The sequence below is a fragment of the Hippocampus guttulatus genome, chromosome 2 (genome assembly GCF_054856545.1).
Source record: "Hippocampus guttulatus isolate MCC_2025c chromosome 2, RoL_Hgut_1.0, whole genome shotgun sequence".
NCBI classification, from domain to species: Eukaryota; Metazoa; Chordata; class Actinopteri; order Syngnathiformes; family Syngnathidae; genus Hippocampus; species Hippocampus guttulatus.
Window position 1 is genome coordinate 26,037,939 of NC_141262.1, and position 12,865 is coordinate 26,050,803.

At 44.8% G+C, this 12,865-nt stretch overlaps 1 protein-coding gene across 1 annotated transcript; it reads left to right on the top strand.

The window, feature by feature from the left end:
* The first annotated feature begins 42 nt into the window (after nucleotides 1-42).
* ntn5 (netrin 5) lies at nucleotides 43-12,589 on the top strand. The gene is made up of 7 exons (XM_086106031.1): nucleotides 43-342; nucleotides 6,514-7,931; nucleotides 8,665-8,853; nucleotides 10,109-10,258; nucleotides 10,834-10,884; nucleotides 11,908-11,988; nucleotides 12,065-12,589. The coding sequence occupies exons 2-7, from the start codon at nucleotides 6,527-6,529 to the stop codon at nucleotides 12,550-12,552; spliced, it is 2,364 nt and encodes a 787-aa protein (XP_085962157.1). The 5' UTR covers nucleotides 43-342; nucleotides 6,514-6,526; the 3' UTR covers nucleotides 12,553-12,589.
* The last annotated feature ends 276 nt before the right edge of the window (nucleotides 12,590-12,865 follow it).

Consider the following 12,865-nt stretch of genomic DNA (forward strand, 5'->3'; position numbering starts at 1 on the left):
CAAGGTGGTTTTTTTACGTCTCCTGATGTGGAAAAAGTACACAATACATTATATCAAATGTATTTGTAGCATCATGTGAATTGAAGACAACAAATGTACATATTAAAACTGCTTTTCATAGACAGCACGGACTCGCACGTCAAGTTGTTTGGCCGCGGTGGTTGTTCTCCTTCCAACAGGTCGTCCTTCAGTGAATCTCACTCCTTCCTCCTGCTCCTCCTCCTCCTCTTCCTTCCTTCCTTCTGCTTTCTCGGCCGGCCAGCAGACAGACACCGCGCGAGTCGAGGCTGGATGTGAGAGGACACTTTGGTGGGACAAGGACCATCTCGCAGGACGCACATGGTGAGCCCGCACGCACCTCGACATTCTCATCGGTTTTATTCACTTTCTTTTAGTTGGCAAAACAGGTTCAGCCCTTCCTTTAAAAAAAATTGCTACTAAAGCGTAGAAAAGGACAATTCAATAATTGAGTGGATTTATTACCTGACAATATTGACCATTTTATTTGTCAGTTACAGCCACCAAAAAAAGTCCTAAAAATCAATTATTGTTTATGATGTATTTTAGCTAGGCCCTAATGCGTATTTGCGAAACTTAAGGTGAGTCAATGGGTTGTGCCGAATTGTTTAAACACACTTTTTTTTTTTAAATTCATGAGACTGATGACTGAATAATCGCGAGCCATCAATATAAATTTCGTCTTCTGTAATGGTGCAGCTCTGTAAATATTATGCTTCCCGGAACCGATTGCGGCCAATGTGCGCCATTAGCAGCGCGGTAATTGACGCCATTAGACTTGTGTTGTTCTTGCCAAAATCGCTCCAAAGCAAAAATCGATAAAATCAATAAATACGTGGAAGCGACTTAGCACGATGTTAGGCTTCGTGGAATTCCCTGCATTGTCATGAGGAATTAATGCAACGGAACGAGTCTTTATATGAGCTAATGAGCAAATAAATTACGCTGCTGTTGTGACCTCATCGAAAGAACATGTTTTATTATCTGTTGCCAGTAGGCGAGTGCAAAAGCCACCAAAGTCGTGATTTCATGAAGCCTTTTGAGAGGTCCGAGGAAGGATCCGTGCATGCAACAGAGTGGGGCCTTGCCAGACCTTAATTTTATTATCATTATTTTTTGTCCGTTTTTCTTTTTTGGATCTGACATAAAATGCATGTTTGCGTATGTTACTGACTCATGAATCAATCGTGTGGGCAGCATGTGGATTTAATTGACAGCGTCAACGCGCACACGCGTACACACACGTACACGTTCAACTGCGTGCCTCATCTTTGGGATCACTGTGATTTCATTCCCATCTGTTTTTCAAGAGCAACATGTGAAGCCTCCATGGGAAGACTTCTGCCAACTTGTATGTATGCCTGTAAAAAAAAAGTGTGTGGTGGGGGGTGGGGGTGGGATTGACAGGAAGCTTGCTTTTAAATATCAACTGGGTGACATGTGGTATTCTTCCTCGAAAATTCTTCTAGTGGCAGATGGTTGGTTACCCAGTGGAATGGGGAAGGAACAATCTTTAAGTCAACGGAGGAGCTTCATTTAGTCAAAAGCAGTGCTTTGCGTGGGGTGTTGGTGCCAAGGAACTGAGGTGGGTAGAGTGGCCAAAAATTATTCTGAAGTTGTAATACGGTTACTTAAAATAACATGAATACAATAAAAGTAAAAAAAGTGTGCTCCAAATAATTAGTCAACTGCAAGTACAGTACTCAATTAAAAAAAACGCTCAAAAACTGAGAAACGGTTTGCTTTTTTAAACCATTTTTTTCATAAGAGCATATACATGTATATATTTATCTATCTAGATATATATATATATATCTAGATAGATATCTATATAAATATAGATATCTATATATATGAAATATATATGACGTTATACAGAAATCAGAAATGTATGCATTTATACTGTATATAAGGACATACATTGTATATCTATATACAGTATCTGCATCTATCTATATATATATATATATATATATATATAGATATACAGATATGTAGATATATGATACCCAAAGCACCACATATTTCTGAAAATGTAAAAAAAAAAAAAGGAGGACAAAAAAAACAACAAATGAGTATTTCCTGGGTTACAGAAATAACATTGTCTGATTTGATTTTCCTTTGTTGCACTCCAAACCCTAAAGACAATAGGCTAAAGATACATACTGGGGCGCTAATCCACTTTGTGCCGCTTCCACCACTAAAATTAGATTAATTCACCTAAAAGGGAGCTGCTGGAATCTGCGCTGTTCAGAATAACACACACACACACACACAGGTCAGGAATGTGGTTTGGGGAAAACAGGCTGCAGTGTTGTGTTTCTGAGGATATTTGTAAATTAAGAAAGGTGTCAGAATGGTTACATGCGCTAACAGGTGTGGTGCAGCGTGGTCCTCGGTGCCCGCTTGTTTCCCAAATCATGACTTACACTCCGCAATTTTAGACTAACCACCAATAGCTTTCACTTCCAATCCGCCCCAGCCACTGAAGGCCCATGACGAGGAATTTTGAAATGTGTGGGAGTCATCTGCTCACTAGAACGTGCGCCAGACACGCTAGGGTGGCAAGCACGCCGGCGAGAGTTAACAGGTAACCAGACAAAAAAAAAACCCAAAAAACACTCTTGCTTTATTTAGTTTTCTAAATAAGAGACAAAGTGTGCTTGCTTCAAACTATTTATTCATCACTGCAAGTTGAAGTTTGCTGTAAAACTGACACATAAAACCAGAGAATGAAAATTGTCTAAACACCAAGATGTTCAACAAAATGTTATTTTGTCCGCTAGCTTTTTTTTCCTGTTTTTGTCTGTCAGTTTAGCAAAAAGCCATTAAAGGGCTAATCCAAATTAGCATTAATGTGACTGTAACGAGAAACCTACAAACAAGTGCTACTTTACCCGACACGGAAGAGTATCACGACCAACAAAAGAGAATATTCAAGCACCTGTACCACAACGGTCGACCAGAAAATTAGCATTGATGTTATATTCATTATAAACCTACAAACTCTCATGTTACGTGATGGTAGCAGACCCAAAAAGCAGGCAGGAAGGAGAAGCAAGGCCTGAACAAAATGTATGAGCAAAAAAAAAACACTTGCTGGGGTACAGTGGGGGAAAAAAAACTAAATCCAAAATCCAAAGTCTGGAAAAACTCCAATAAAGCAAATTAACAAACAAACACCCTTGACAGTTCAACAAAACAGCATGACAGCAACAGAAGCAAACACCCATGAGAGGAACACGACAATCCAACAAAGACAACAGAACCCAGGGAACTAAATAGAAGCAAACTGACGAGACAACAAGGAAGACCTGAAGGTTCGAGGGAGTTGATTGGTTGACACAAGGGACCTGTATGACCAGAACAGGTGGAAACAAAACAAGACAAAATCACACAAGGAAACAAAACTGAAACGAAACCAAACGTAATCTTAAAAACAGAATCATGGCACAGACATACTACTTTATGCCACACAAAGCTCAATCATTTCCACATAAAGAGAATTAAACTGTATATTTAAAAACCAAAATGTTCATGTTTGCTGTCAATTGACAAATGTCCACTAGCTTAATGCTAACATAAAATGTAAAAAGATATGCTCATTGGAAATTAGCAAAGAAATTGACAGCAATTGTAAACCCTCAGACAATTAAAGGTATTTTTAAGACACGTGGAACGATATTACACACAAGTAAAGAAAATTAAACTCTCGATTTGAAACACCGAAAAGTTCGACCACACTGTGTTAACAAATGTCTACTACCTTAATGCTAACATTCAATGTAAAAAGGCTTACATGTGCTCCTGGAAATTTGCATAAATTTGACAGCAATTATAAACCTTCAAACAAGCGGTACATTTAAGACACATGGAACAATATGACATTCAAGTAAAAAGAATTCAACTATATATATATATATATATATATATATATATATATAAACACTGACACCTTTGACCACAGTGTGTTAACAAACGTCCACTAGCTTAATGCTAACACATAACGTAAAACAGCATAGCCATGTTAATGGGAATCACCTTAAATTTGACAGTAATTATAAACCTTCAAACAAGTGGTATTTTGAAGCCACATGGACCAATATTACATACAAGTAAAGAGAATTAAATTCTCTATATTTAAACACTGACACCTTCGACCACAGTGTGTTAACAAACGTCCACTAGCTTAATGCTAAATGCTAAATAGTGTAAAACGGCACTGCCGTGTTAATGGGAATCACCTTAAATTTGACAGTAATTATAGACCTTCAAACAAGTGTTACTTTAACGCAGACGGTACAAAATATTTTGTGTTTTTATAAACCCAGTACTGTGGTGTCCAGACTGTAAACATGCCCCCAGGTTGTCAGCACGTATTCTTGCCAGGCTCACATAGTTGGATCAGAAGATCACCCCCTGCAGTCGGAGATGGTGATGTCAGCACGAGACAATTTGCAAAGTCTTATGCACGATTGTTCTTTGCGTTTCTTCCCTCTCATGGTTCAGTGTTTTGTTTTGGTTTTATATATTTTTTTCATACGACATAGACAGGTGCATGTCCTCGCCCCGATCGAACCCAGGCCTATTCCCCAGTGATCTCGCCTTTAAGGTTGGTCGATCCACTTCCTGAGCCAGACCGTCCCTCAGGAAGCCTCATATTTTGCTTGCTAATTGAGCGGGATGACGAGGTGGGACAGGCTCTCTCAGCCTCCCGTCCTCTCCCGCCGCTTGGGTTTGCGCAGCCCACGCCGATCTTTGCTGTCAGTGTCAAACGCTTGTTAGGGTGCCATTAATCTCGCAGAGAGCGAAGGGGCCAGGTGACATACGAGCAAGGCCTGGCTTGGAAAATCAACCTCGAGGAGAAGCAAGGTGACGGCGCAAAGAAACTAAGAAGGGAAGATCATCTGAAGAGGAAGTCCGTTTTGGCGTTGATTGTTAGTTTTGACTACGCTCCAAAAGTGACTCTCGAGTGGATAAAATCCTGACAGTTGGATGAATTACGCTCATGACCAGATGGAAGAGGCAGGAAGAGATTTGTTCACACTGGGGACAAAAACAATTCATGTTTGGGGCTCAAGCAAGATTTCCATCGATAAATCATTTCCCCACAAGGAGCGCTTGTGTTGTGCTTCCAAAAGATCTTGGGCACGCACACCTCAGCCCGAACGCTTGCCTGCAAACGGCGGCGGTTTGAAAAAAGGAAGCGCCATCAATGGGATGGATACGCTCCAGTTTGGGGTCTGGCTCCAGCTGTCAGCCATATATATATATATATATATTTTTTTTTTTTGGGTCGTTTCAGACAATCGCAGCCTTCAAGTGCATGCACGTCGGGGCAGTTTGGAGATGTCATTCGGGCTGTTCTGGGTGGGGGTGAAATTGCAGTGAGGCTGTCGTGTATTTTCAGACTTACCCCCCCTCGGGATCATGTTTACATTTTAAAAAGCATCAATACCGGACAAAGAGACAATATAGACCAGGGGTACCCAACCTTTTTTTTTTTTTTTTTTTGACCAAAGATCTACTTTTCAATCAAACAATCTCCAGCGATAGACCAACCCATTACCATGTAGCGAGATTTTCGTTTCTTAATAAACACTTGCTAAACCTCACTGGAATGAAAAAAGACACTGTGGACAAGAGTTATTGTCGTAAAAAAATATATATATTTATGTGAAGTTGAGGGGTTTGTTGTTTTTAGTGGATAGCTCTACTTTACGAACGGGAAAAGGAGAGATGGAATCCTTTAAATACAGTTTTATTAAAAGGGGAAAAAAAGGCATCTGCACCGCAGCACGTTCGAGAAGACAACTCTCCTCGAAACTAATCACTTCCTGCTTCTCTTCAACAGCCAATCAGAACCCATCAACATAAAAACATGTCTAAGCAATTATTAAACAATAGAATATCATTTAGGTTTTCTTAACATGAAATAATATGATGCTCAAATATAAAACGATAATACAGTAATTAATAATATAACATAAGCTTACATTTAGCCAAAAAAAAAGGAAAACACACAGATGACTGGAAAAACGTGTCCGTCTGACTTCTAACGTCGTGTCGGCTAGGCTAACTTAGCTGCGGTGGTTGTTCAAAGCTTCTTTGATCTGTGACGTGAGTTGCGCCGGCTGACGCGGCGGCACGGGACGCACTCTTGCTCTCCCGACACTCCAGTTTCCCAGTCCGCGAGTTACCGGTTGATCGCGATATTGGTCACCCCTTGGCATAGAGCATTTGCTACTCAAACAGTTTTGCTCTGACCAATTAGACGATGGATAAATTGGACGTGTGATTTGTTTAAGGAACAGCCCTCAATGCCCAACGCTACCAGATGGGGAGAATCGACTGTTTTCTTGTTTATTTGATTTGATTTGATTTTTTTTTTTTACCAAGGATGATAAAAGACTACTTTCACCAAACTGGTGGCTCTCGTGCAATGTTTTCTAATGTCTTTTTTTTTCTTTTCTTTTTTTTTTTTGTCCTCCACAGGCTGGATGACAAAATGGTCCGGGCCTTTTCCCTTCCCCCTTCGACCTCTCCCTTCCTCGCTTTCCTTCTCCTTTATTTACTTCCTCGGCCTCTTCTATTCTCCCCGCTGTCCCACGTCCCACTCAGTTGGACTTCGCCTCACGATCCCTGCTACCACCCAGACGGCCGTCCTCGCCATTGTCTGTCCGAGTTCATCAACGCCGCCTACGGCGTCCCGGTCAACGCCAGCCGCTCCGTCCGAGGCGTCGAATTTGACGGCAATGTCACCACCTTGACGGACCTTCACAATCCTCACAACCTCACCTGCTGGCAGGCTGAAGGGGGTCAGGACAGCAGGGACTGGGTCCTCACCGTGCCCCTGGGTCGCCGCTTTGAAATCACCTACATTAGTCTGCAGTTCTGCTACCATGGGGAGCCGTCGGACCCGATCTCAATCTCCATCTTCAAGTCCATGGACTACAGACACAGTTGGAGACCGATGCAACATTATTCCAACGACTGCTTTGGGGATTTTGGACTTCCCTCCCAGACGGTGGCCCGGACCAGACACCAGGAAACGGAACCGCTATGCTCTGATCCTCGGCCCTTGCAGAGGCAGCGGGGGGGTACGGTGCTGGCCTTCTCGGCCCTTGACGGACGCCCGTCCTCTCCCGATTTTGACTACAGTCCCACATTGCAAGACTGGGTGACAGCTACAGATATCCGCGTGATTTTCCACCGAGCATCCGCAAACACGAAACTGAGCTCAGGCAAGAAGAAGGACAGCTGGACAGAGGAGGGACCAGTTATCGCCCTCCCGAGGTTGAGTTCAGGCTATGCTGCAGATCCGATTCGCAACACAGATAACATGCTGTCCTTTTTAAACAGGGCCACAAAAAACTCAGAAATGAGCATCCGGAAGAAAGCGGACAAGCTTCGAGGGAGAGGTCAGCACAAGGTTGGAAACAACGTGACCATCAAGGAAAGCGCGGACACTTTCAGCTTGGATGATTCCTCCAAAAAGGGCGCGAGAGCTCGAAAGCTCGGTCGTAAGAAGGACGGCGAGGAATGGCTCCTTTGTCCCAACGGCGACTGCAACTGGACCGTGGAGGGACGCCACAGAGGCTCCAAGGGACGAGAACTGAGAAAACGAAGAAACAACCAGCCCAATACCCGGCAACCCACCCGAAACCTCCAGGCGGCACCACAAGCACCCCCGACCGCAGCCTCCCCGCCCCCTTTGGTCCTCTCTGACCTGCAGGTCGGGGGTCGGTGCAAATGCAACGGACATGCTTCCAAGTGTCGACGTGACGACGCGGGGCGGGCCGTGTGCGTCTGCGAGCATCACACGGCCGGCCCAGATTGTGATGTCTGCGAGGATTTCTACTTTGACAGACCCTGGCATCGGGCCACGCCCACGCAGCCGAACCCTTGTGTGGGTGAGTCACGGCTGGCCGTCATTGCAATACGGTGAATCCCTGTTTGCCACGGTGCGCCTATACATTCATTTTACGGCTTAAAAAAACATTTCAAGTGTTCTATCTGAACATGTGTGATGTCACGAGTAGCACATCAGAGCACAAGAGAATGAAAATCCCACAATTTTTTATTTTATTTTTTTGCTCAAAAGAGGGTGCAAAAAACAGAATGTCCAACGTTTGGGATCATTTCAACATTTAAAAAAGACGCTTAAGTACAATGTGTCCACTGCAAACATTAGCATATCTTATTTAATATAGCCATCACTGCTGGTTAGAAAGAACTGTAATCCCTTCACAGGTGGTCAAATATATACACAGACGCCGGCGCACTTGCAATTGCTTCGTTGAACAAACGGTAACAAAATAATCTCTCCTGACGCCCGGAGGCCGGCTAACAATTAGCCGCTTAAAAACCAGCTGCTCACCTTGGCCAACGACAGCCAACTCCGCACTCTTATTCACTGACGTGCACGTCACTCAACACGACATGCCCTGCCTAATAAAGCGACACACAAAGTCACAAATACTACAGTGCAGAACGGCCACGGTATGTGAACTGGAATATAGTAGCGGAACACGGTTTTGGCATACTGTTGTATCTTTGTAGAATACTGTATTGTGACAGCATCAACGACCTAAATCGGTGACTCAAAAATAAAAAGCAATTCCACGCCATTTGCCCCTTCTCCAGAGTGCGAGTGTAACGGCCACTCCAACAAGTGCCGCTTCAGCATGGAGGTGTTCCAGCAGTCTGGACGACGCAGTGGCGGCGTGTGCCTCAAGTGTCGCCACCACACCGCCGGACGCCACTGCCAGTACTGCCACAACGGGTACACCCGGGACCAAAGCAAGCCGATGCACCACCGCAAAGCCTGCCAACGTCAGTCGCAAACAAAACGCGCATGCGTGTGTATGTGTGTGTGTGTGTGTGTGTGTGTGTGTGTGTTGGATTTTTACAGGATGAAATGTGAAGGAGTGTGTGTTATGGGATGGCTACACTTGTGAGAGCGTCCAGCTATTCAGGACACAGGTCCTAAGTGGCTGTCACTGATTGACGTTCTCGACTCACGTCCATCCATCCATCCATTTTCGGATCCGCTTTATACTCGCAAGGGTCGCAGGGGGTGCTGGAGCGTATCCCAGCTGTCAGTAGGCGGGGGACATCCTGAACCGGTTGCCAGCCAATCGCAGGGCACACAGAGACGAACAACCATCTGCGCTCACATCACACCTCGGGACAATTTAGAGCAGCTGTGTCAAACATACGGCCCGCGGGCCGGAACCGGCCCCCAAGGAGGTTCAATCCGGCCCGCGGGATCATTTAAAAGTAAAAAAAAATGCATTAAAGACACAGAATGAATATTTTAAATAAAATGAAATTCGTGGATTACCCGCTAGGGGGCACACCGTTTTGATCACAGTCGAAGACAACATTGTTTTGATCAGGGGAAGAAAACAGTTTCTTCAGTCTCAGTCTGTCACCGAGATAGACCCAACGCAGCAAATGATATGAAAGCGCCAATCAATGCTTCTTGAGCCCAAAACAAAGGAAAGAGATGATATTTTGGTGATTCAGCACAGTATGGTATAATGTTAATGGTTCAGCCCACTTGACATCTACCGAGTCCGTATGTGGCCCACAATGTGAAATGAGTTTGACACCCCTGATTTAGAGTGTTCAATCAGCCTGTCACACATGTTTTTGGAATGTGGGAGAAAACGGGAGTACCCGGAGAAAACCCACGCAGGTCCGGGGAGAACATGCAAACTCCACACAGGAAGGCCGGAGATCGAACCCACGACCTCTGCACTGTGAGGTCGACACGCTAACCACTGGCCTACCGTGCCATTGAAATGGCTTCCTGGGCAGGATTGCACATTGCATTCAAATTCATCGGCGTCATACTGTGATTTAATTGTTCTGCCTGTCATTAGCATAGCAGAGGAACAAAGATTTACTTAAAACCACACAGCAATTTGTGGCGGAAGCTTGAACCCCCTTGCGATTCTACGTTGTTTCACCGCTATGACCAGACCACAGAGGGCTGACCATGATTATAATACGGTCTGCAATGAAAACATTCTCGACATCCGGAGTCTGAATGATCATTTCTCCTGGTTATTCCCTCCCCCAGCTTGTCAGTGCCATCCTCTGGGAGCGGTGGGCCGCTGGTGTAACCACACGTCCGGTCAGTGCCTGTGCCACCAAGGAGTGACCGGCCTCAGGTGCAACCGCTGCGCCCCCGGATACAAACAGGGCACGTCGCCTTTGCGTCCGTGCGTCCGTAAGTCGATCCAAACGCTGTCCGCCGAGCAAAACTTGGGATCACCTGTCGCAGGGATCAAAAGAGACCCAGACTCATAACTCTGACAGTGAAAGCTCCGCGTGAAAGAAAACCTTGTTTGTTTTTCCTGCCAGACCAGACTAAGTATAGCGTCCATTAGCCTCCTGCGGGGCATTTAACCGAGTGCCTTTTCGTCACTTAAATGACCTCACTTGTCATGACCAACAACTGAGACAAAACCATAATGTTCAACCAAACCATGTCAAAACAAAAGTCGGCTAGCTTAATGCTAACGTAATGCGAAACACCATCAAGGGGAGAGTTAGCGATTTGAAAGGGGGATGTTTCATATCACATGCCTACTTTTGACAGAAAGGACCAAACCGGGTATGGTGACAAATGTTTGCACTTTTACAAGAGGTCTGGACAATGTATGAATGGACGGCAGGCAATTTCGTCACGCTCTGGCCTTACTGAATAAGTCAACATTCGCGGAAAGATTTGTTGGTCGTAAAAAAAAACAAAAACAAAAAAAAGACCACACATCAAGTGTTTTACACCATTTTTGATTGCAGGGATTCAAGAGGTTGCTCCAACTCCCGTCTTTCAGCCCCAGTACAGCATCGGTGAGTAATAGCGGAACACACTTTTGAAGATATTACTTTGTGCCTGTTCTTGCCTTCTCACTCGCACAGTTTTCTAAGCCATATGTTTTACTTGTAGTTGATACACACTCCAAAAGTGAGCCACCAAAGAAAAGTCAGCAAAATATGATATATTTGAACACCAAAATGATGAACCACCGTTAGTTTAATGTTAACATAATGCTAACATAACACGGCTCAAGGAAACAAGCATAGTTGTTGTAATTAGGAATACCACATATGTCAGTCTGAGTACGCGTATTTTCATTTGAGTACTCCCCGATACCGATAATGGTACTCGGTGGTAGCATACCGATACGACACACCAATTTCACTTGACATATACCGTACTTTCCGAAACAACTGCAATTAAGCGTAAATTCTTCTGAAGCTATCTCTAATTGGATGACGTGACCGGACCCCAAGTGGCCCAAGACTCTTCTGGAATGTGCGTCCACTGCTCAGCAAGGTCAACTGTTGGTCACAGGATACTGTGATGACAAATTGAAGCCGCCACATTTTCAGTAATGAGACGGCCTGTACGCTGTGTTCATGTTGTCCCTCGTCAATGATAGTTTGGGATTTGATACCTGGTCCTTCATTGGGGTCTGAATCCATCTGTCGCAATTATAGAAACCATCAATAGTGAGAAAAAAAACATGACAAAAGCATCAAACGTTTGAGAGAATTTATTTTATTTTTTGCTAGTTGAACAGTTTTCTTCTGACCAACCAATTGCATGTGATTTTTGTGGGAGGTGAATTCAACCCTTTCAGGGACAGCGGTGACTACAGTGGACAGGTTATCGTGTTATCAGGTTACAGGCTGCATGAAAGGGTTAAAACCTTGAAGAAACGTTCCCGTTGCTAAGATAGTTGAAGATACGCAGAAGATTAGATTGACATGGCAAGTTGGCAAATTCTGACCGGACAAAAAGATCTGACATCCACAAGTACTGGATCAGCGCAGCCGATAGAAATGCTACCCACTGTCCCCCCCCCACAGATGAGGAGTGTGTGTCCCACTGCCAGCCTTCGCAGGTGAAAGTCAGGATGAACTTGGACACGTACTGCCTCAAGGACTACGGTTGGTTGCTTCATTTGATTTCATAGGGTTGCCTCAACTCGGTGAAAAAGTGACAAAAAGCCTTTGCGTGTGTTAGTTCTGAAGGTGCAGGTGAGAGGGATGGAGCGTTCAGGTCCCTGGTGGCAGTTTTCCATCTCGGTCCAAGTCGTGTTCCGCACGGGATCCCCCACCCACATCCGCAGGGGCCCCCAATCCCTTTGGGTCCCCGATCGGGACCTGGCCTGCGGATGCCCCGCCCTCCACGTGGGCCGGACCTTTCTGCTGATTGGCGCTAACGAGGGCGAGAGGGCCTGGGGGCCGGACGAGAGGAGGCTGGTGGCCGACCGCTCCACGTTGGCTCTCCAGTGGCGGGAACACTGGAGCCCCAAGCTAAGAGGCTTTCGCGGGCAGGACAAGAGGGGGCGCTGTGCTGACCGACCCCTTCACCAGCAAAGCAAACCCTTAGAGCCTCAGACGGGATACATCCCGCCTCACCTGCTGGCTGACACGGACGGCGGAAACTCGGCGAGCGAGGTCTCGACCTCGTCGCCGCAACACAGGGTCACCCAGGCTCTCAAAGCATGAAGCCTTAATTTCCTTTTTTTTTTTTTTTTTTTTTAAATGCTTTTTGCTTTACCACTATGCCTTCATGTTCTTGTCATAAAATTATTTTATTTGAATTCTTTGCTTTGTATTTATTGTCATAGTAGTTATTGCAAATTTAAAACGAAAGAGGAGAGCGGTGATGGCTGGATTCGGAATCATTCGCTCATTCTCTACTCTATTTATAGACCCTGTCAAGTGAATTGAAAACATTCGGGTCTGAGTAAATTATACAAAGTAATTCCTGAAACCATGAAAAAAGACTCAAATCTTTATACTTCTCAATTTTTGAGAT

What these genes read in the sequence shown, in the direction of transcription:
- ntn5 (XM_086106031.1), top strand. Translation starts at nt 6,527, where the DNA reads ATGGTCCGGGCCTTTTCCCTTCCCCCTTCGACCTCTCCCTTCCTCGCT. An exon ending in GCAGCCGAACCCTTGTGTGG is followed by an intron (nt 7,932 to 8,664) that starts GTGAGTCACGGC and finishes CCCCTTCTCCAG; the next exon opens with AGTGCGAGTGTAACGGCCAC. An exon ending in CCACCGCAAAGCCTGCCAAC is followed by an intron (nt 8,854 to 10,108) that starts GTCAGTCGCAAA and finishes TCCCTCCCCCAG; the next exon opens with CTTGTCAGTGCCATCCTCTG.